General features: G+C 34.0%; 2 protein-coding genes and 2 non-coding genes across 6 annotated transcripts in view; 3 read left to right on the plus strand and 1 right to left on the minus strand.

The window, feature by feature from the left end:
* LOC141835939 (uncharacterized) overlaps nt 1-13,231 on the minus strand; it is a 36,338-nt gene extending 23,107 nt beyond the window's left edge. Inside the window, exons 1-13 of one of the 2 annotated variants that reach the window (XM_074723346.1) lie at nt 13,023-13,231; nt 12,511-12,685; nt 10,797-11,465; nt 9,907-10,050; nt 9,574-9,672; nt 9,365-9,490; nt 8,461-8,523; nt 7,937-8,029; nt 6,675-6,785; nt 4,660-4,823; nt 3,097-3,169; nt 2,913-3,011; nt 434-490 (exon numbers count right to left, since the gene is read on the minus strand). In XM_074723346.1, coding sequence (XP_074579447.1) covers nt 434-490; nt 2,913-3,011; nt 3,097-3,169; nt 4,660-4,823; nt 6,675-6,785; nt 7,937-8,029; nt 8,461-8,523; nt 9,365-9,490; nt 9,574-9,672; nt 9,907-10,050; nt 10,797-11,465; nt 12,511-12,685; nt 13,023-13,231 — 2,082 coding nt within the window. Of the gene's footprint in view, nt 1-433; nt 491-2,912; nt 3,012-3,090; nt 3,170-4,659; nt 4,824-6,674; nt 6,786-7,936; nt 8,030-8,460; nt 8,524-9,364; nt 9,491-9,573; nt 9,673-9,906; nt 10,051-10,796; nt 11,466-12,510; nt 12,686-13,022 lie in introns of both variants that reach the window. The other variant, XM_074723345.1, reaches the window with a different exon arrangement.
* Nucleotides 13,232-14,928: 1,697 nt separating this feature from the next.
* Nucleotides 14,929-15,009, plus strand: TRNAL-AAG (transfer RNA leucine (anticodon AAG)). The gene has a single exon. It is a non-coding gene; the product is annotated as a tRNA-Leu (tRNA).
* A 98-nt stretch (nt 15,010-15,107) lies between these two features.
* Nucleotides 15,108-15,188, plus strand: TRNAL-AAG (transfer RNA leucine (anticodon AAG)). The gene has a single exon. It is a non-coding gene; the product is annotated as a tRNA-Leu (tRNA).
* Nucleotides 15,189-15,595: 407 nt separating this feature from the next.
* On the plus strand, nt 15,596-22,188 carry LOC141836475 (OVARIAN TUMOR DOMAIN-containing deubiquitinating enzyme 12-like). Of its 2 annotated transcripts, XM_074723976.1 has the most exons (10): nt 15,596-15,680; nt 17,736-17,907; nt 18,419-18,492; nt 19,255-19,309; nt 19,394-19,468; nt 19,693-19,766; nt 20,026-20,074; nt 20,872-20,956; nt 21,900-21,956; nt 22,044-22,188. In XM_074723976.1, the coding sequence occupies exons 2-10, from the start codon at nt 17,743-17,745 to the stop codon at nt 22,088-22,090; spliced, it is 681 nt and encodes a 226-aa protein (XP_074580077.1). In that variant the 5' UTR covers nt 15,596-15,680; nt 17,736-17,742; the 3' UTR covers nt 22,091-22,188. The 2 variants fall into 2 exon arrangements, with proteins under 2 accessions (XP_074580077.1, XP_074580076.1); XM_074723975.1 differs by having other exon boundaries at nt 19,255-19,468.
* The last annotated feature ends 625 nt before the right edge of the window (nt 22,189-22,813 follow it).

Consider the following 22,813-nt stretch of genomic DNA (forward strand, 5'->3'; position numbering starts at 1 on the left):
CCAAACAAGATGCTTCAAGTTCAGAGTAAATAACCATGAAATCATGTTGCGGTAATTAACCATGAAATATGGTCCATATTTTTAGCATGCATTAGTTTAAAACTGCAGCTTCACAAAAAAATATGTGTCTAGTTCATCTTTATTTAAAAAAAAAAAACTCAATATAACTCTCAATAAGCAATTTGCTTTTAGTTTATCCAAAAATGTACCCATATCAAAAACAAATTATGTTAGTCCCACTCCCAACTACTCAGACTCAACTAAATGGATCCTAGTCCTTTTATTATGCTATATGAAAGATTAACTAGTAATGTTCAGATATATTAAATTATTTTTAATTATGTTATTTCTTAGTCTCCCTCTAACTCTCACATCTTCAACTCTAATTGACATAAGTTTTACAAATATATTTGAGAAAAATTGCACAACTGACCTGTGAGATAACACATATCTTGTTGGCAGCCCTTCCTGACTTTAGCTGACGATCCATCTGTGACTCCAATAACAAAGCAAATAAATTTTATGAGATAAGAAACAATAAACAAATTATGATATGTTGCAACTGATCGTCTTTGGTTATTTTGTGATATTTGCATTTCTTCAAGATAATAGTATCATTTGGAAATATAATTACAAGTAAATCTTCTACATATCAAACTTACACAAATGGACATAAAGATCAATTCAGATGCATAAATGTTAACATTTATAGAACAGAAATGTTCAGAGAGAATATCTGACGACAATTACTGAGACTGGTCCACATATAAAAGTTACAAATTCTGTCACAAAATGTATGTGACAGAAATTGACCCATTCTTTTTGTTTCTCACTCCTTCATTCTATATTTTCTCAAGTTTGGTAGAACTATTCACGTCTACCAAAAACATTATTGTGACTTTGCATACATCCTTGATGCAAATAGTGTCATTAATGCAGTGAGGATTTTCAAATCCTATCTAAAATTATTAGGACAATGTCAAAGTTGTCTGAGTCCTTTTAAATTTATATTTTGTTATATTTCTAAAAAACTTGTTGGAGATTTTTAAGAATTGTCTATACTTTGAAAAAAAAAAGTATATTGGGAAAATTGAATCATTATTTTACAAAAATGAGTCTTATTGCTGATCTATAAAAGAGAGGTTAGAATTCCATGGACAATGTTCAATTAAAAAAAGTTTAACATTTTCTCTATAAAAGAGGTTAATGATTATTTCTGTTTGCTTTATTAATTTTGTCTCAATTTTGATGGTGCGTCAATTAGTACTTTAGTTCCTTTTTTGGTTTATTCGTAAATGATATCACTCCCATAACTCCCTTGTGATAATTCCTCGATCACAATCCCTGTGTGGGTGGCATCTCTTACTTCTCCTCCACATGCACTCGCACCCCTTACACAAAGCACGGCAACTTGTACCCACCTTTTTCCCTGATTACTCCTCGTGCTCTCTACCCCTCCTACTCCAAGAGAAAGAGAAGCCACCTTCATTGGCTATGCCACCACCATCCTTAAGGAACAAAGGCTCTCCTTGAGTGAGTTCCTCTTCTGCTAACCACTATTGGGACCAAGTGTCCCTCCTCCACAACTCCATTGACTTGTGAATTCCCTCCAACTCTACTCGACACTGCTTTTCCTACAACGATACATGAGTTGGCCTCCACAACGGTCATCATATGCTCTAGAGAATCCCAACATTGAGCAATAGCGATGATTGCTAGTATTCCAAAGTGGCTTGTGCTTATGTGCTTCTACAATTATGGTACAATTTTAATCATGGTTCAAAATCTCAAGTTTTGCCAAAGTTTCAATATTTGTCTGGAACGATATTATTTCAATATCATGTCAACGTTCCGATGTACAATGTTAGTGACGAATTGGATGTGAAAGGAAAAAGGAGATTAAAAAAAAAGATGAGATTACCTAGTTAAGTTTGAACTTTGTGTTCCATTTGAAATGGCACACTTTTGACATTATCTTGTATTGACACAAGTTACAAAAAAAAATGCATTATCTCAATTCATCTTGACCTTTGCTATAGCATGCCAAGAGGTGTCAGTGTCAACATGACACGACTCATTGACATGTTGGCATAGCAACATGAGACATTTCCTACATCGAGGAGTACCAAGTTACTTAATTTATGGGAGCAAAATGTTTTAGCTGTGTCACCTAGCATAGTACGAGATTCAAATCATGCTTTTAATATCATATGCTAAAATATCTTAGACATGGTGTCGGTGGCTAATGAAAGGTAGAGGAAGAATACAAAGAAGAAAAAGAAAATGAGGCTATTCAATGACTTTTTCCACAATTGGTGAAAGGTATTCTAGATTTCGGCCTTTCTGGAGTTGTTCACAAGCTAAAGAAAACACTCACTAAGCTCATGATCCTCATGGTTGTTTGCGAGCTAAAGAAACTCTTGCAAAGCTATATCACAGGTAGCGAGGTTATGGTGAAGTTGTTTCACAAGTCATTGTGGTATTTGCAAATCTATATTGAAGCTTGAAGAAGCTTCTTAACTAGTATAACTTGTTTGCAAGTTATGCAGAATTGTTATGAGTTGTCATAGAGATCAAGCTAATCCAAGTCCTCTTGCTTGCAAAAGAACACATACAAGTTCTACTCAAAATCTTCTTTGACTAAACTTTTTTGCTTGTATATAAGAATATGCATTAGATAATAGATTGAATTAAAATTTTGAAAAAAGCATAAAGATAGCAAACATTACTAAAACGTGTTAGGTGTCAGCGCAGTATAATCCTCATCAACACAATTGGCATGAGCGACATAGGTGAGATTCTTTATTGCCTATCAGTAATTTACAATTACTAGAACAATAAATTTTGACCGTGTCACCTGGTACGACAAGGCAAACAGAAAATAGCATAGTCTAATATCATAGCAAAAATACCTGCATAAATTCTTGAAGCTTCTCTTTGTCCACTCGGTTTGTTAAATAAAAAGAACCATCATGTATTTCATCTTCCTTAAATAATCCAAGCAATAGACCCTACACATAAGTATATGATATTGTCTACACTGCTTACTAAATGTTGGAAATTGAGAAGAATACTATCAAAAGAACTAACGGGTACAGTATCTAATGTCGAACATATCTGAGCTGCAAATTGTGAGAAATAATAATTTGAGGTGCACTGAAGATCTGCACTGAGAGTTCAGAGATACAGGTAAGTTTTTATTATGACACTATGTAGTAGCTGGTACAAACAAATGACTTGGAAAGAATTAAAACTATAAAATGCAATAGAAATTACAATAAATCATATAAACCTCAAGACCAAGGATAATTTAAGGTGTGAAATAAAAATAATTACAAGATAATTGATAGGCTCATAGTACTACTTGGATACTAAGTGTGATAAAAGTTCTGTGTTTTTGTTCTTGGATGTTAAAATACAACCATCACCATGTCAAGAAAGCAAGAAAGACGAACAACAAAGAGAAGAGTAAGAGAAACTCAAAGAACATAGACTAGAGTAAGAGAAAATCAAGGAACATAGAGAAGAGTAAGATTTTTAAAAAATAAAAAATGAAGAAAAAGAAATTGAACAGAAGATAAATTTTATGTGGTTCAACAAGTTGGCCTACTTCATGGGTGCACGAAGAAAATTCCTGTATGTCACCACAAAATGCACACCGGATTGTCTACAATATTCTTTCCACAATATGTACATATCCGAACTCATATTTACTAGACCACATAAATATCAAGTCATGTGCCATATAAAGACCGACGCTCGGATGCACAAGGTTCTAGAAAATTGGAGTCACTAACTTAGGTCAGGTCAATAGAAGCACCTAGAGAGTTAGCATAGCTAGATTGAATTGAATGAATACCTACTAGGACCAGGATCGGTTGATCACATGTCAATGTTGGACCTGAGTTGGCATGGCATAAGACCAGCATAGCCAGCACAGGTTGGGTTCGCATGGGTCCAGGTCAAGTCAAACTCAGAAACTCCAGGCAGCGCACCAGGCTGCATAGAGCATTAATTGAGTCCACAACTTCAACAACAATAAAATTATGGAGGGAAACATCATACCTTCTTGTTATGTGCAAACAACAGATATAAGCTTTTGGAACATTTCCTGAAGTATTTTGCTACAAAAGGAGTCATCAATTACTACTTAAGTTTTAAAGGAGTTTGTGTGTTCACTATTCACTAACGAGTTGCACATGAAAGAAAATGAAAGCAATACTACAATGAACTTCTTTAACTACCAGAACTGATTTGACTTATGTTCTCAATTGCACCTTTTAAAATGTGAATATATTTAGATCTATAACACACTCATACAAGAATAAGAACAAACTAATGTTAAAAAAATACCAATGGGTGGAGCTTTCTAGGGAATCAATGCAACTTTAAATCGATAATTATGCTGTCAAATAATCAAAAAAAGATTAGCAGTGTTTCACTTCAATAATAGTTGCATTTCAAATTGAAAATAGGTCCTAGGCATGAGGCACCCAACTCAAGGGGATGTGGAAAGGTCATGACAAAGGCAGCTACCCACATGATATATCAAGAAATTGGAACACATGCCATAGTGGAACAGGTCCAAACAAAAAACCATTCAAGTTGAATGAGAAAGAGAACCACAATAGTTCGGGGAACTGAAAGATGAATGGAAACCTTTGATTCTGGGCAATACGTGAAAGTGGCACATCCATCCATCTCTTAAATTTAAGGAAGAACATGTGCAAAATTAGCATAACTGAAGGATCTCGCTCAATCATCCTGCCAAGAAGTTCACCCAACCTTGAAACATACCCCCATGCATATATGGCATCTGTAATCTGCAACATAAAAATGTCCATGCAAAAAGATGATAAAAAACAGCAACTGAAGGTTAAGATTAAATATAATATAATATAAAGTAATCTGCAAACACAAAGTTGAATGCAGCAGGTCACTGAATCATTTTAATAGTGGAATACACAGTTGTTAATTGTTAAATAACAGCTCAAAATTGGAAACGTTGAAAACCATGTGAATGCCCACTTTGGTTAACCAGAATGCTTGAAAGGTGCTGCAAAGTCACATTTAAATGTCGATATCTCATCGTGACAGATTTTTCACAGAAGGCACCCCATACCTTATAAGATAGTATTATAGTTGCAGTTCAACCCCAACTCAAAAAATAGTTTCAGTCTCGCCACAAAAATATCTATATCTACTCTCCCAGTGCCTTCTCCAAAAGTTTTACTAGATATTTGGGGCCCTTCAAAATTGATTTTCCACCAAAAATTCTGAGCCAAACTACTCCCTCGTCCCAAGAAAAAAATAGTGCTACGTACCAAAGATCCAATCCATGCATGGGATATTGGCTTTTAGTCAATGGTGGCAAAGATACACTTAGCTGATACTGTACTTGTTAGATGCAAAGATAATTTCACGCACATGCAATATACACTTAGCTAGGGCTCTTTGTTTCATGGAAAGATTTTGCAAAGGAAAACATTTCAATGAAAATAGACATTGTGATGATAAAATGAGATTTTTTGTTGATGGTTAGTCAATGGTGGCAACAAGGAGAATGATAAGAGAAGTGACAATATGGATGAAGGATGGAAGTAGCTCCTTGGAGTGTAATCCCACCTGAAGCTGTATAGAGAGATACTTACAAACACTATCAAAGTACAATTGTCACATGCATTTTGTTTGACTATAGAAAGAAGGTTTAAAATCTCAGGTCATCCAAGAGTTTCAGTGTGTAACTGGAATGTAACAGTTTCAGTACCATGCCGAAGTGCCAACGAATACTATGGGTGGCAAATTGAAGATGGAGGAAGATGAATAAGAAGAAAAGAAAGAAGAGAACTCAGGCATGTACATACCTAGGGTACATACCTGGGGCAAGTTTTAAAGTATCATTCCATGCTAGAGTTTTAATCGCTGACTCAAATAGTACAATCTCAGCACAATGTGGTGTTGACACTCGATGCTTTGCATGTCGAGATGAATTTAAATGTGTTCAATCTTTTCTTAGCTATAGTATCCTTATTTCATTATCACATAGGAATTAGATGAATCTACATTTATAAACTTCTTCTAAAACATGAAAGTTATTCCCTAAATTGGTTGAGCTGCTAGAAATTGATTTAAAGCAAATAGATGTCAGTCTACAATAACACAATCAAGTCTTATTCCACTAAATGGGGTTGGATATATGGATTGGTTTATGTCATTGGACTCTATCTCCTACTATATCATCATCTATATTTAAATATATTTTATTTATAATCAAGTTTTCTTTGATCTTCCTCTTTCTTATTCAATGTATATATTTGTCATAGTTTCACATCGCCTAACTAAAACTTTTATTGGTCATCTAAGTATATTTTTGTACCATCTTAATGCGTCTCCCGAAGTTTAGGTTTTCGTAGATATGCTAATTATGCTCCAGTTTAGGTTACTGCAACAAGAATATCAATTTCAGCTAGCAATCATGAGGTGAGATTCGAAGTGGACTTCCATAGTGCTATAGAATGTGCAGCTTCATCTCATTTCTCATTTTTCTTACTTTGTGCAGTCAGTTAGAATCATTGCAGTTCTAGTTTTGGTGACTGTTTTTCTTATTAGTAACCAAAAGAAACGTTTTGTGATTTTAGAATGATGAATGGTAAGCCAAAAAAATTTTGCAGTACCACAGAAAATGTCAAGAGAGAATCATTGCTTAAACTGATAGCTTTGATCATATCTTGCAGATGTTTTTCCATCTCCAATAAAGGCTTCTTTACTTGTGCACTATCTTTAATCTGAAATGTAGAACAAAGAAAAGAAAAAACTTAATAATTGCAAGACCAAGTTAATTCTGCTAAAATCAATACTCAAAAGAACAATTGAAAAATCAATAGTACATATAAAAAAGTGCAGTCTGGTGCACAAAACTCCCATCGGTGAGGAGTCCCGAAGAAGGGTCGGACCACATTGAGTTTATTGTACGCAGCCTTACCTTACATTTTACAAGTAGCAATTTCCGCAACTCAAACCTGTAACCTTAAGATCACATGACAACAACTTTACCGTTGCGTCAATGCTCCCCTTCAAAAATTAATAGTACATATATTTATGTTAATTTTACAGCTAATTATTGCAAGAAACAGGACTAATTTAACACCTCTAAGCATCATAAAAGAAACATTAATGATATTAAATGGCAAAGTACAGAATATTGTCTATAAAATCCTACTACTCTCAATTTTTATGTTGATACCAAATGGTGCACATAGTATATTAAATATATTACTTACAAGAACAGCATATTGAGTATATTCTTAATCGGTAAACATATCACCACAGCGGTCATAAAGGTCTACCTTGGTGCTACTTCAAAATGGCCTTCGATGTAGATATAATCATAATTTAAAATCTCGATCTGTATCAGAGTTTTTATTTATGACCAGAACTATACAATTTGGATATCATATCATGTTGTATCAATATGGTTCGATATTTTTTAAGTATAAAATATATTAATTAAATTTTAAAAATTTAACCTAAATACTAAAAAAATAAAATACAAAAAAATAAAAAGTAAATATTTTTTTTAAGAAAAAAATGCAGTATCACGACCTCCACGGAGGTCACCGCGGAATTGCGACAGCCTCCGCGACCCGCACGAAGGTCGCTACAGGATCGTGACAGCCTCCGTGACCTCACTACAGAGGTCGCAACGGCTGGCGATGTTGGTGGCGAATGGTAGGCGGAATGGTAAATTTCGCCCGACATAGTACAAAATTTTAAACCATGGATATAATACAATAACCTATCCTGCCTAAAGTTCCAGCTTGTCTATTGTCCACTTGGCGCATACAGTATATTAAGTATTTTTTTGTTGCAAAAATAGTATAATAAGTATATTCTTAATCAGTAAACATATAACTATCAATGGTGACAAAGATCTCACTTGGTGCAACTTCAAAATGTCCTTTAGTGTGGATATAATACGATAAACTATCCTGCCTGAAATTCCAAGTTGTTTATGGTCCAATGAGTAGACCTGTTGAAAGAAAATGTGCATTAGATCATCAAGAAAACATAACAAGATTACCATGAGATGAATAGATGGCATGCAGACTGTATCTGTGACTCCATGTTTAGTGACATGTTAAAATTTTGAATGTATATAAACATAATCATAGATTGAGCATTCCCACTAATTTATCCATAGATTCACAATCTACCTATAACCACTGAATAGATGTCAACTAGCACCTGGGACAACTATTCTCGGGACTAATGGTTAGCTAAGGCAATGTACTACTTAGATACTTGCTACTTCAATGCTGATACACAAAGGGAAAAAATTCTCTGTATTTATTAGAAACAGCAAACTGGTCAACAGCAAAGCTTTTGTGAAACTTTTTCTCTTCTTTCATGATGTTTCCGACAAATATACAAGAAAATCATAGAGATAGTGCAATCACAAACCTCCACAGACAGCTTTTTGAACCAATCCTTCAAGTTCTCATTCTTAATCTTGCAGGATGAAGCCTAAAACAGATGAGAAATTAATTATGGTTTGAAAGATGCCAAAGCTTAGACATAGTTAAGCAAACTGAACGCAGGCTCCATTATATTTATTTGATATATCAGATGTTTCTAATGATATGATGCATACAGCAACACGAAACTCTACAGCATTAGATATTTGGCAACAAAAATAACAAATTCTCGCAATCGGAAATCGACATCAATTAGCTGCACCAGTCCCAGCTATTTGGGGCAGCCACATGGATTGTGTCCCTAAGGCTATATCATTAGTAATATCTAGATCTCTTAAATCACTTGTATTTAGTTATGTTAACCAGAGTTTTATCCCCTCATGCATTCAAATATGCTCGATTCAACTTGTCTAATATAAATTATGGTGGTCGTCTTTGAACAAATCTTCATACTTATCATATTTATTCATTTTAGGATATATTGGATTTTAACTTAATCGCCACTAGAGTTGGCAAGCCAAAACACTATAAACAAATGACCATCAAACACTACTAAACCATATGCTACTAGATATTGAACAGCAATTCTCATAATCTCATGAAAAGCATCATGGAGAAGCACACAACATATATTGAAACATCTAGCATTGCAGTATCATTGACAAAGTTAAGCTTGTAGCTAAGGAAAACCTATATCTCTCCTCTGGCTGAATGTTGAGAAAAAGGATGAGTAACCATCAGGAATATTATCCTTTTCTTTTAGTTTTTCCTTGAATAGAAATTGCACATCAGATCTCATTTATACAAAATCCTTTCAAAAACTATTGTTAATAAGGAATTAAAAGATAACTCAGCAAACTATTAAATTGCATCAAACTGCAAGTATTTACCCAAGACCCAGACAGGTAGCCAGATAGTTCTTCAATGCATCTAGAAACACAATGTTTCTTTTCATGCCAAAAAGATTCCTTGTTTTCCAAAAGCTCTACAAATAGTTGTTTCAACTGAAATTCAAGCTGTTTTAAAAAAACACGAATAACTTTCTGTACTTTATTAGAATGAATTTCACTAATGAGATGTCTTAGTGAAAGAATGCTACTTGGGAGATCCTCAATAGTAACGCTAACAGGCAGTCTTCATCAACTTGTTCTGCAATCCCTACAGAAGAAACTATCTCCCTTAATTTCCTGTCAAAGCACTACAAGTTAAACAAATATCAGAATAGGTAAGAAGATTTGTAGAAAAAACAATCAATTAAGATTATGGAAATTGGCAAGTGAAATAGAAGCTACAAACAAATATCATTTGAATAGTTGTCATGTGTTTATTAGTATTAAAAAAATTCCTTTCGAGATCATCAAAATCTAGATGCAGTCAAAGTCAACTGCTAAGAATAAGGAAAAGTGAATATAAAATTTGACTCAGAGCTCACAATTCTATGGAGCAAAAGCCAGCACAAAGCAACATTGCAGTCTCTGACCAGTGAAAATAGGTTCTGAAATCTATCCAACACATAATCTTTGGTCAAAACCCCACTAGAGAGAATCAACTCTATCTCAGATGATAGATGTCTAACCTGCAAAATAAGTAGAAGTATTTTTATACAACCAACATAAAACAAGAACAAAAAGGGAGATTAATGACTAAATTACAGTAAGTTACTGGAGTAAGGGCAGATATAACAATTCCTTTGTCCTAATATGGTAATAAAGAGAACTAATAACCAGTAGGGTAGTTATCAGTAAGAGATACAGAGATTGCTGAAGGTTCAAAATCAGAGATAGAGGGAGAGAAAGTAATTCATACTACACAAGGGCAACCAAAAAGCATTCTCCAGTGTACAAATAGCAAGAGAATAGAAACTAGTGTTTCCTCATATGAAATAAAGAAGGATTTACATAATCATCATGTCCACTAAATGACCCATTTTACTATCCTGAAACCATTGCTTAAACAGCACAATAATGTTACCGCTGAGGATAAGAGCCAACCAAGTTATGCTAACTTGGGCTTTAGAGTACCCGGCCAGCAAATTAAAAAGAAGAAAAGCACATCTTAATTGATAATTGATAGAAAGCATCAATTGAAGCTATAAACAACGTACAAGCAAGCTATTCAGGTTAAGGTGGTAATATAGAATTCAATTATGGTACAGAGAGGATAAAATGACTCCAACCTACTTTACAATATATTAATGGCTGCTCTAAGGAAAGAAATATGGGGTGTAAAAAATGAAGGATAGCCAAATATATGTTCCTTGATCAGAAATGTAGCAAACAACTAGGTCTCAAATTTCTAAGAGTTAAAAGTGCAGAGTCCAACCTTCTTACAGTGATTTTGGCAGCAGTCACGTACTAATGTTGGAGAATGACAAGAGGATAATGATGACTTTGCTTCTTTAAAGGCATCCCATGAAACAAACAGATCCACCACATAGTGCAAAAACAAAGGAACCACCCAATGGTCTTTGAAAAAACGATCAACAATTTCTCGCATGGCAAAACCATCATGCAGAAACTCAGGTGAATAAAGCAGTAGAATATACATGCATCTGCCCTGTAATGACAGTGCCATTGAACGATGTTGTGGATCAGGATAGTGGCGTATTTGATTGTATAGGTCAGCATTCCGTAGAGCACAGATGATAGCATCAACCACTAACTTAGGAAAAGGAAACCTTGCCAAAATATCTTCAGGATTCTCTATGTAAATCACTGATGACCTCAAAGAAAATGGATTAACATCATACTTCATGTCAGATGTAGCTCGATGCATACGGCAAAATGAGCATATGTGCTTTATATTTGGAGAATCGAAGCAGCGACTGAAGCGTAAATGAGTGACCAGAAGTTTCTCCCTTAATAAACCACCAATTCGGTGTTCAACCAATAGTAGAAAGCATCCAAAGAGTTGTATGGATTCTGTTAATAGCTGCCTGCTACATTCATCATCAAGCACACTATCTAGAGTACACTGCATAGATAACCCTTCCTGTGCAAAACACCATTCTTGACAGCCTTAGGGAAGAACACAGAAGTAAACTCAGAAAATAAAAAATTTCTGTGTTCTTATCTGTTTACTTCAAAGAAACCTCTTCAAAACAAGACCATGAAGCAAAATAGCAGCTAAAGTGATAAGGCAGTGTATCTTGGATTTTATTTGTGCAAAGTAGCATCAGCAGAAAATACACTGAGTGGTCATAAGAACTGAGCTACAATAAAATGGTCCAGTTGAGTTTGTGATCTTTTGCAGAAATCTTATTCTGCAAAGTATAGTTCAGTAAACAATAGGGGTGGCCATCCATAAACAAAAACCAAAAAAAGATCAAACCAAACAAAAATTAAACTGAAAAAAGTTGATTTGCGTTAGTTCTGTTTCAGTTGGAAATTAGCAAAATAATTCAGTTCAGTTTGGGTTTGGAGCCATAAAACCAAACCAACAAGGTTATGTTCTAATGTATCTATATACGCACATACATATATATATGTGTATACATATATTTATCAAGTTAATAAATTTGAATTTATTATTTGATGGATTATTAAGTATTAGAAGTTAAAAAGAAGTTATTTTATTTTTCTGTTTAAATCGAACCAAACTGATTTGTTTGATTTGGAATAATATGTGTTTCAGTTCAAGAATACCTAAAGGCTTAAAAGTTCAATTCAGTTTGGAATTGCTTGGTAAGCAGATAAACTGAATTGTCTACCCTAGAAAACAACGACGTAATCGCTAGGTTTCTTCTAAACAAATTAGTTTTTCAGTCATTGGGTTGCAAAAGCATCATTAGGTAAGCAGCTAAAGGATGCAAAAGCATCATCAATTAGAACTGCACTATGACTTAGGTTGCTTCTTACTGTTATTTACCATGTTGACTTTTCGCACTACTCATCTATTTCCTTTTCACCTGCAATCCACATGTAGTTTTCCCTTCTTATTTTAGCACTCTTTTTCTAGTTACACTGAATCTGGTGGGTATTGCTGTCGCCAGTTCTAAAAAAATCATAATTTATCGGATTAGCACTATTGACCTTACCTGCATGGAATTCAGGTACCTAAGGAGCTCCAAATAATACAGGACCGCGCCATTTGCCAAAAGAAAGAATCTTTTCAAGAATTCCGAACAGGATTCACGAACTTGATCTTCGAGTGATTCTAGTGCAGCATTTCCCTCAATCCTTGACTCGAATGCACCAGGAGACTCGAAGTACCTGAAAGCAGAAAATATAACGACTACGAAGCAGCTGGACATAGATATCAATCATAGTGGAGCATGGTGAAGCTTAGTCAAAAAGGAATAGGACTCAAAATGATCAAAACAAATGCTTATTCAGAAGATAAGTTAAATATGACTATACATCTACAAGAAGCCGATAAAGCAATCGAGGGTAGATGGGACGATTTATCCAGTATAAATAGATCGCAAACAAAGAAGAATTATGAACTCAAATCCAACACCAACCCAACGACGCCGTACAATTTCCTGACCAACTATAAAAATAAATTTCCTCTACAATAATCTGGGCCACTAGGTCACGACCGGCGCACCTGAGATCGAAAAGGACGGGATCGAAGCGACGATCGAGGAACTCGGAGGGTATTCGATCCGAGAGAAGGAAGAGCTCGGAAATCAGAGTTTGAGCTCGACTGCAGAACTGGAGCAGATCCGGGTGTAAGGTACTGTCGCCGTCGCCGTCATCGCCGTCGCCGTCGCCTCTCTTAGGCTGGGGTGAATCGCTTCGGGATGACGAGGCCATACCCGTGTCCGCTCACAGGCTCCGACAAATAAAGGCGAATCAATTGCGACGATGATCGCGAAAAAATGCAACATGAAAGAAAACTTTCATTTTGCCTCCGACATTTTAAAGAATTTTGACTTCACCTCTGGGGATTAAAACAATGATAATTTTATTAATTCAATTAATGTAGACTCTGAAAATATTATTTATAAAATTTTCAAAGATCTTAGATAATTTATTTTTTAAAAAATTAATACGGTAGTAATTATAATTTAATAGTTATTATAATTATGTAATAGTTAGGAAATCATAATATAACACATCTTATTAATCTAAGATTTATATGGAAAAAAAATAGAGCATTTTGAATAAATAATTCACATAGGGATCTCTTGGACGATTCAATAAAAAAAATTGATAGTCTGATTTTTACCCCTTAAAAAATATATTTTTTTTTTATTATTAAAGGTGTTAATTCGAATGGATTAGATGAATTTAAATTGAATTGAAATAAAAATATTATAAAAAACATCTAAATTTGAACTTTACAAATTTTAAATTGGAATTAAGATAACCTGAATAACCTAACAAATTTGATTAAAAAAAGATTTTTTTATTATTTACTCTAATAATTCTTCATTTTTAATATAATATTTCATCTAATATACATAAAATATCTTAATTTTTAAAATAAAATTTAATTTAATTTAAAAAATCTTAAAACTTAAATACAAATCAATTCCAAATCAATCCGATCGTAATCCAGCTCAATCCAAAAACTTTTAATCCGAACCCAACTTAGAAGTGGAGAATCCCCCATTCTAATCCTTATTTTTTTATCAACTCATATTGAGTTGATAGATCAGATTTATTTTTGACACCCCTATCATGTATTGCATCTCAAAATATATATACTATACAAACATAATATAATTATATTTAAAGAAATAATAAAATTAAAAGAGTGTGGGTTCATTTCTTCTTTAACACAAAAGGTGGAATTCATCGCTTTAGCAGTCTCACGATCATCTATGAAAGAGGTAAATCAAGAAGTTGTAGTTAGCCACTACGGAAAAGGATATTATTTCGACTTCGTTGAGATTCTTTGCCCATTCAGTAACTATACTTTAGTAACTAACTCAATCATTCCGAAGATAAATGTAGATTCACCTCAAAATATATTAAATTAGATTAAATCAACATTTTCCATATTAATTTTCTAAAGATCTTAGCAATCTTAATAAACCAGTAGTAAACCAATTGAAGCTAAAGATAGATTCACCAATTATAAATTTTACATAGTAAATTATAGCTTATACATGTAAATATAATAAATTAAAATAAGTTGTTTTTTTTATAAGTTTTCGACGTCAACTTTACAAATATATATATTTACCAGTTTGAAAAAAAAAAGCTTGGTTTATAATAACTAAACTAAAAGAGAAATTGGATTTTTTTTGGTAGCATGATCAACCTAAATTAAACCGGACTTAGCCAATTTAGTAAAAATCGAATTAACTTTTCTTTTTTAATATAAAGTTAACTAATCTATAGATGAATAATCACGTCTCACATTCCGCTAATAAAAATAAATTTAGAAAGCATGGTAACTGGTGATGTGATGATTCGTCCTCTTATCACCACACCTAGTATGGGAGCTTAACCAAGGAGTTATTTATTAAATAATAATTTAACAACTGCTTTATAATCATATTGTTGAGATGGCCGAGTTGGTCTAAGGCGCCAGATTAAGGTTCTGGTCCGAAAGGGCGTGGGTTCAAATCCCACTCTCAACAGTTTATACTTTTTCACAAGTTTAGTTTTTAATTTAAAAATTCCATTGGTTTGATTCGATTTTAATATTCAATTATATATGGTGATAATAAATCAAAACGTTGAGATGGCCGAGTTGGTCTAAGGCGCCAGATTAAGGTTCTGGTCCGAAAGGGCGTGGGTTCAAATCCCACTCTCAACAAATTACCTTTTTATTATAGCTCATTTATAAAACTGGCTTAGCCCAATTAAATCTGGCTCTCGTGAACTCTATCAAATCGGCATAATATATTAATCTTTATCCTTTTTTATTCCGAAATACCATGCGAACTAATTGTACGACGAGAATCTAGAGAAATTTGTGTATAAATAAAATAAAACACCGCCATACAGATTAATACCTAATAAATACGACCTAAAATTAAATTAGGGTTTAAATCTAGAGAAATTATTGCATAAATAAGAAATATTTCGAGGTAAAAGCGCGTCAAACGTCGTGGACCAATATGAAATCAACCCAACAACAAACGTCTTTAAATATGACATCGTGATGCAATCATTCATTCATTTCTGGGACGGTGCTAACGCCGGACCGCGGACGGAAGAGGGAGAAGAGGGCGATCGAGGCGAAGCAATTCTTCCTCGTCGCTTGCTGATATATCGTCGCCTTATCAATCGGCTTCCCTCTGCAAGTGTATGGTTCCTCGTCCTCCTCCTCTTGTTTCGTTCTTTCCTTTTTCCCTTGCAATTTCTTGCGATTTTGGTTAGCGTCTTCATTTGTTCTTGGGAGAACCTCGTGGTTTTCCCGTTTGACCATCCATGTCTCCTCCCTTCTTCTGACACAGGTGCGGTTTTCTTTTCAAGAACCGTAGGGTATTTTCCTTTAGCGAAAAGATTAATGCCCTTGTATTGCAGTACGAGGCCAGGAGTTTTGTGAAGGCTATGAATCATGTAGCCTTGCATGAAGAAAATTGGTGGCAAACATGGGTTGTTGATGATGATGGTCTTAGGGTTATTTACTTAGATTGATAAGCAAATTGGAAAAACTTTCAATCTTCTTTCTCTCTCCTTTGTTTACTCAGGAGAGTAACAGGGTTATTGGTATCATAAATGGCACACTAATGCGACATCCTACTTTATCTTTCCGATCACACAATCAAAACCTGTGTTCGTATATCTCTAATAAACAATAGCAGAGAACGAGAAAAAAAAATCTCCATATGGTCATACAGTAAGTGAGGCAGCATGATTCTTGTTCGACTCTGCTCAAGTTTTTTTATATTTTTTATTTTGCCTTGATGATGCTGGATCACTGCATCAGTATTTATAAGCTAGGAAGTAGTAGATTCAAAAGCGTGTTTTTTTTTCCTTTTTGTTGAACTAGCTTGTCGTATTCCATTAATTTGTATATGCTTATAGAATCATATAATGAAGTTTTGACATTAACACAAGTTTACTTGCAGCATAAGAGTGAGAATAAACTGATTGCTGTAGGAATTTGATGATAATCATAAATACAGTCACTGAAGGAAGATGGATAGTGTGGATGTATATTACAACATTTTTTCAACAATTTCCACTTAGGACAGAAGAAAAGAGGATAGTGGTGATAATGACCAAGAGGAGAAGTGATGATAGCAGAACCCATGGGGAGAAGAGAAAGGAATTTTTTGGCTTAATAAATTAGACCATTCATCTTTCCTCTTTGAGACCATGTTTGACCAGATCAAAATGATGGATCGAAATGTCAATTCAATTTTTGGCTATCTAGTTCATCATACATAAAGCATGAGCCCGATCAAATTTTTAAATCATCCACTTGCTCACTAATCCATACACTGAGTTATTAACCCAAATAAGTAGACCGTAGAAATCCCTCATTGTCTATGGCATGCTACCACAGCACTAGTTGCTTAGATGACCATTATCCATTTTACTCAAAAAAAAAAAATTCAAGATGGTTGACCTCCAACCAATTTGAAGATAAGCTTTAGGAACATGCAGGAAAAAGAATTGAGCTGAGTGCTACCCAGTAAGGTTTTTGTGGAATCAAGTTTAGAGTATATGAGTGTATATAATCTTAAACAGTGAATGGAATGGTTGTTGAAAAACTAGCTTGTTAATGTATAGGTAGGTTTAAAAGAGTGGAAATTTAAGGGTCTTGGACTCTTTGTTCAACAGGGGTTGGCTGTTCAGCAAAAGTTAAACAAGCCTAGGGACTATAAATTAGGTCTAGAAGGATACTTCTGAGGTTTGAGGTTTGGCCCTCAGCAAAAGTTAAACAAGCTATGAGATGTGTTTTCTGTAGTTTAGGGACTATAAATTAGGTCTAGAAGGATACTTCTGAACTTAAACTGGTATTGACTAATCCGCTTCAGTAATTCTTGTTTTCTAATCAATGATAAAATCACTTGGATGTTTTTATCATATCTGTTTTCTGAACATTCGGGGAACTTGATCATATTTACAGCATGTCAACAACAAGGCTTCAGCCCCCCTGCCACATGGCAAATTACAGAAAAAACTATGCATGTAGAATTCCCTTCTTATTGTCACAAAGGCGAACAGATTGCTCCATTTATATTTAATGCCATTTCATTTCTCAAGAGTGTATGGTGAGATCTCCTCAAACTTTCATAGGAAAGGAAAAAAAGGGAATCAGAACAGATTGTATATTTTCCAAGTTTACATTACTTCATGGTCTATGTTTTAAATGTCTTTTCCGTACTGAAACCATTTTGTTCTCCAGGTTGTAAATGTCACATATATTTCAAAATCAAGCTGGCCCTTCAACGAATATATTAAGCTGTCATGAGAATGATACTAAGGATGATAGGACGATTGCACTCATTCTCTCAGAAGAATATGCCAACATAGACAATGAAATTGCTAGACGCCTTTCCAATTTGTCTTCAGTGCCTGTATGATGATGTTTCCTTTCATTCTTTGAGTACTTTGTGAATTAGTGGATTATTTATTCTGGTTATTAGAATCCTTTTATGTATAAAAACATTATGGATGCAGATGGAGTTTCATGTCAAGAATATTATTGAACATGCTCCTTTTTCAGTATTTGCTTTCCATCTGCCACATAAATTTATCTTTCCTTTCTTTAACTTTTTTCATTATATGGGACCATGTTGCTTCTAAATTATGGTTGTTTTCTAAGCTAACAGAACACTCATTCAATTTTTTGTCATGATTTAGGTCTGATGGCACACACTTTTTTTAATTTCTTTTGTAATATGAACAATCACATTGCTATTTAATAGTTTGCACTTTTCGCAGCATAAATACAAACATATTAATATTTGAAGGACTTTGGTCTTATCAGTCTCTATAACTTGCAATTGGATCTCACACATTTGCTCATATACTTCATGAAACATTTTAGGCTTCTGTTTGATATTCTAACAACTTAAATTCTGGCAGCATGTGCCACGAGTAAATACATTCTTCCCAAGCTTTAGTGATGCCAGTCTAGATCACCAACGGCTCCTTCATAGGTTCTTTTCCTTTCCTGCAATTTTTAATTGGCTACCAACAGATGCTTATATTTCACATTTTTATAATTTCCTCCAATTAAAGCCTCTTATTATAGCTCTACTTTAAATAATGTTTTCTTTTCCATGATATGTGCTACCCACTTTAAGTTATGAGAGAGGAACATAATGTAGGAAGAAAAAAAGAAGAGAAGAAAAGAGGCAGCCTCATTTAGGGAGATGGGAAAAAGAGAGGGAGAGAAGAGGAAGAGAGAAAAAAGGACAATGGTCATTGCTTCCTATGTAATAACAGAGAAGAGATGGATAGAGGAAGATATAAAAGAAACTTTGGGAGAATAGAGAGAGCGGAAGAGAGAAATAAAGAGGTATATATAAGATGACGGAGTCAGCTTTCTCTTTGCTTTTGTTCAATTATTTGGACAGATAAACCCAATTGCAAATTTATATAAGTTCATATATGTGACTAAACCCAAAAATGTGTGCCTCAGTTGCATCATAGGATAATAGTTAATCTATGAAATATTGTATTTTCCCTAGATTGTTTTGTTTGCTTCCTTTCGCTGTAATGGAATTTAGTTTTCTCTTTGCACAGTGCATCTCTTTATATGTATAAACACATTTCTCTTTGTTTGTTCATGTATATAGTTTGAATTGGAAGAATAGGTCATGCTGACAATGCTGTCTTACCAGAGTTCAGTTGGCACTAAAGTTGCATTCTTTTCTTGTTTTATTAGATTTGACACTGACAATTGTGTTCTGTGTTAGATTAAATACTTATGGCCTATACGAAGTTAGGGTCTCAGGTGATGGCAATTGTCAGGTATCTAGTTGGTACATTTTTAAAGTGAATACATATGATCTAGGAAGACTCAATGAACCTACTGACATTCTCTACATATTGAAGTTTCGTGCACTCTCAGATCAGCTTTACTGGTCTTCAGAATATCACAAGCATGTTCGGAAAGAGATAGTGAAGCAGGTTTCACTAAGTTTATTCCATTTTTATATTACTTGGTTCATTGTTTTATTATCGCTATTGACTGCTGTGCCATTTCTATAACTCTTATTTGGATTTCTTAAATGGCCTTGTCTTGTAGTCCTGTTTTGTTACTCCATTAGAAGGTTATCCTAATTTCTTTAGATCTTAAAGGAACAAGAAAATCTTTATGATTTCTCACATTCTTTTTTCATTTTATAATGCAGCTTAAGGAATTCCCCCTTTATTATGAAGGTTATGTACCCATGAAGTACAAGCGTTATTATAAGAAAATGGCCAAGTAGGTGATTTACACTAATTTACTTTTTCTTCAATGTTATATTGATTCAGAGGCTAGGAAGTGCTGGCTTAAAGCATCATGAAAAAATGAATCAGTCTAAAAGTTGCCCGCATCATGTTCTCACTATGCCTTGTGGTGTCTGCCTAGTGATGAGCTGCTTGTTTTCAAAAATAAAATAAAATAAAATAATCTATGTAGCTCTTCTTGATAAGCTACTAGTTATAGGTCATTGACATATTGTTGTACTGTTACAATACAGATCTGGTGAATGGGGAGATCATGTTACCTTACAAGCTGCAGCCGATAAGGTATATTGATTTTGGTTCATTTAGATTTATACATCCTGCACCAATTTTACTATTTTCTGATACATTCTTATTCTGACTGATCTTGTTATGTTTCAATTATTAGCACCTGCCAGATTCTGGCAAGATGTTTATTGATTGAAAAATAAATTGCCTCATTCTTCTATATGAGGAACCTTGATTTTGAGTCAGCAATGCAATGGAAATTCAAACCTTATCCCCTTTCTTGGAGCGGTCATGGAATTTAGCTGGTCAAAAAAATATATATATAATGTTTGGTTGTCAGTGATATCAACTAATGATTTCATGTTCTGTATAAAAATTGAAGGAAGTTTATTTTTGAAGAAGTAGATCCTATTCATCTATTTACCTCTGGCCATCATCTTCGTGCTCCTTGTATTTTTCTGGGCATCATCTTCCTCAAGCTATATCTAGCAATTGGTGCAACTAAACGAGCTTGCTTTAATTTTTTAAGTCTATAAAGAAAGAAAGCCATTGCCACTTCTAGCTATTGTCGTCAAAACATCTAACAATGATTTGCAGAAGTACTGTGTTTATGCACACTTAAGATTAACGCTCTATCGGAGTTCCGGTGATTAGACCACCTAAATAATGTCCCTTCTTTTGTGGTTGGTTGATTTGTTATTCTAGTTGATTTGGAGAATTGATTTGTTTTTGACCAAAATCTTTCCCAGAAGATCTAGTTGTAATGTAAGCAATTTCTTTTTGTTATTCTAGATTCTTTTGCATTAGTCAGTAATGATACAAAAATAATAATTTTGCTTATCTATGATGTGCAGTTTCAAGCAAAAATATGTCTTCTAACTTCATTCAGAGATACGTGTTTTGTTGAGATTGTGCCACAAAATCAGGCTCCTCAAAGAGGTAATTCTGCACAGCCCCATTTAACCAGTGTCCTAAAATAAGTTAAATTACACTCTAATCTAGCGCAAAACATGCCATCAATCCCAGTATAATGTTTCTGGTTTTGCAGAGTTCTTTCCGCTTCTTTAACTGATTCCTTTAAGAATTAGAAAGTCGTCAAATTTTTGTTCTATTGCTAAGCAGGCCACACTGGTTTCTTTATCATGTAATTTTGCTCTACTGATCGAGCTGGGTGTTGGATAAATAATAGTTCCAGAGTTAGTCTGTTATTGAATGGTTATGCTAATCCGAGTAGTGAGCTTCACGACTCATGTGACAATGTCCTGTTGACCGTCGAGCAGAAGGGTTCGATTAGATTGTGAAGAACAATTTGTCATCTCATGTTGATCGATGTGATGTCAATTGCCCTGATTCTTCATATAGCCAAAGTCAACTGATAGCCATGTCAGTTTATAATCTAAAAGCAATCCTGACAACAACGAGTATCCATGTTTATTTAAGACGGGCCTAATCTTACACTCTACCATCTTATCTGCCTTGTTATTCTCTTACAATAAGGACTCCTACAACAAGGAAACGAGTAGGGAATTCTCACAGATGTCATGTAGTAGTAAAATACTCGGAGAATAAATAAAAGGAGAGTTTGAATTTCATTAGGAATGAATATTTTAAAGATCGACCTATGAGTATGCATAAATTATACTCCGGATTTATTGATGTTGATGAAGGGCCTCTTCAATGATTGAGACATGAACTGAGCAGAACATCACAGACACAGAGATGTACTAAAACACATGAGACTTGAATTTCGAGATAGGAATTAGGAAAGAGGTGAATTGATTAGCTCATTTTTTGCAGATGGTTCATTTGTTTCCCTTGCCGTAACCTTTGCTTTATTATTTGTGCACCATGATTGTTATTTATTTATTTGTTGATATTCCAGAGCTATGGCTGAGTTTCTGGTCGGAGGTGCACTATAATTCTATCTACCAACTACGAGGTCATCATTAATCAGGCAACCTTTTTGAGATGATATTTTACATTGCTGCTTGCTAGTGCTAACATTTTCATTGAATTGTTTCTGTAGATCTTCCTGTGCAAAGCAGGCCTAAAAAGAAGCATTGGCTATTCTAAGTTCGTTCTCCCTGTGTGCATTAAAGTTAGCTGGTTTTGATTTTTCATATAATGTGCCTTTTCAATTCCTTTAATGTTCATGTACAGCTTGTATTTTTATGACACTGGTAATATCGATGGCATTCTTTATATAACTATCCACATTTATTTTGTATATCTGCTAGCAAAAATGAGGACAAAAATTAAAAGGATATTTTAAAGTATATAAATCATTAAAAAAATTTAAAATAAATAAATGGATGTGTCTTCCTATATTTTATTTTAAAAATATCTCATATTCTAACATTATTCATATTATTATAGTAATTATAGAATAACTATGACTATTACAATAGTGTATTATTATATTAAAGTATTTTTTATTAATTTTATAGAAATTATTTAAATTTTATTAAAATTATTTCAAATAATTATAACAGTTGGTTAGGTAGTTGTTACAATGTTATATTAACTATTATAGCGTTGTAGCATTTACTCTGTAGTGATGATTTTGTTTTAAGTTTTTTCATTGTGCATTTAATAGATGAAGCAATCGAAGTATTCATCCTTCTTTAGCTCGCATGGGTCTTAATAAATGGTATATTAGAGCGATGTTGTTCTTCATCAAACTAACCGTTGGAAGAATAAAAAAATAAAGTAAGAGCAAGAAGGTATATTTTGAGCTTTCTTATATCAACAAATCATCGGACTAACCGTCGGAAAAAGCCAACACCAAACACACTT

Source organism: Curcuma longa, chromosome 10, assembly GCF_044706935.1.
Source record: "Curcuma longa cultivar G26 ecotype Majalengka, Jawa Barat chromosome 10, ITB_CL_G26_1.1, whole genome shotgun sequence".
Lineage (NCBI taxonomy): Eukaryota > Viridiplantae > Streptophyta > Magnoliopsida > Zingiberales > Zingiberaceae > Curcuma > Curcuma longa.

Coding starts and splice junctions, on each gene's coding strand:
- LOC141836475 (XM_074723975.1), top strand. CDS start 17,743: ATGTCACATATATTTCAAAATCAAGCTGGCCCTTCAACGAATATATTA. Junction 18,493..19,254: donor CACCAACGGCTCCTTCATAG/GTTCTTTTCCTT, acceptor GTTCTGTGTTAG/ATTAAATACTTATGGCCTAT. Junction 19,767..20,025: donor TATTATAAGAAAATGGCCAA/GTAGGTGATTTA, acceptor GTTACAATACAG/ATCTGGTGAATGGGGAGATC.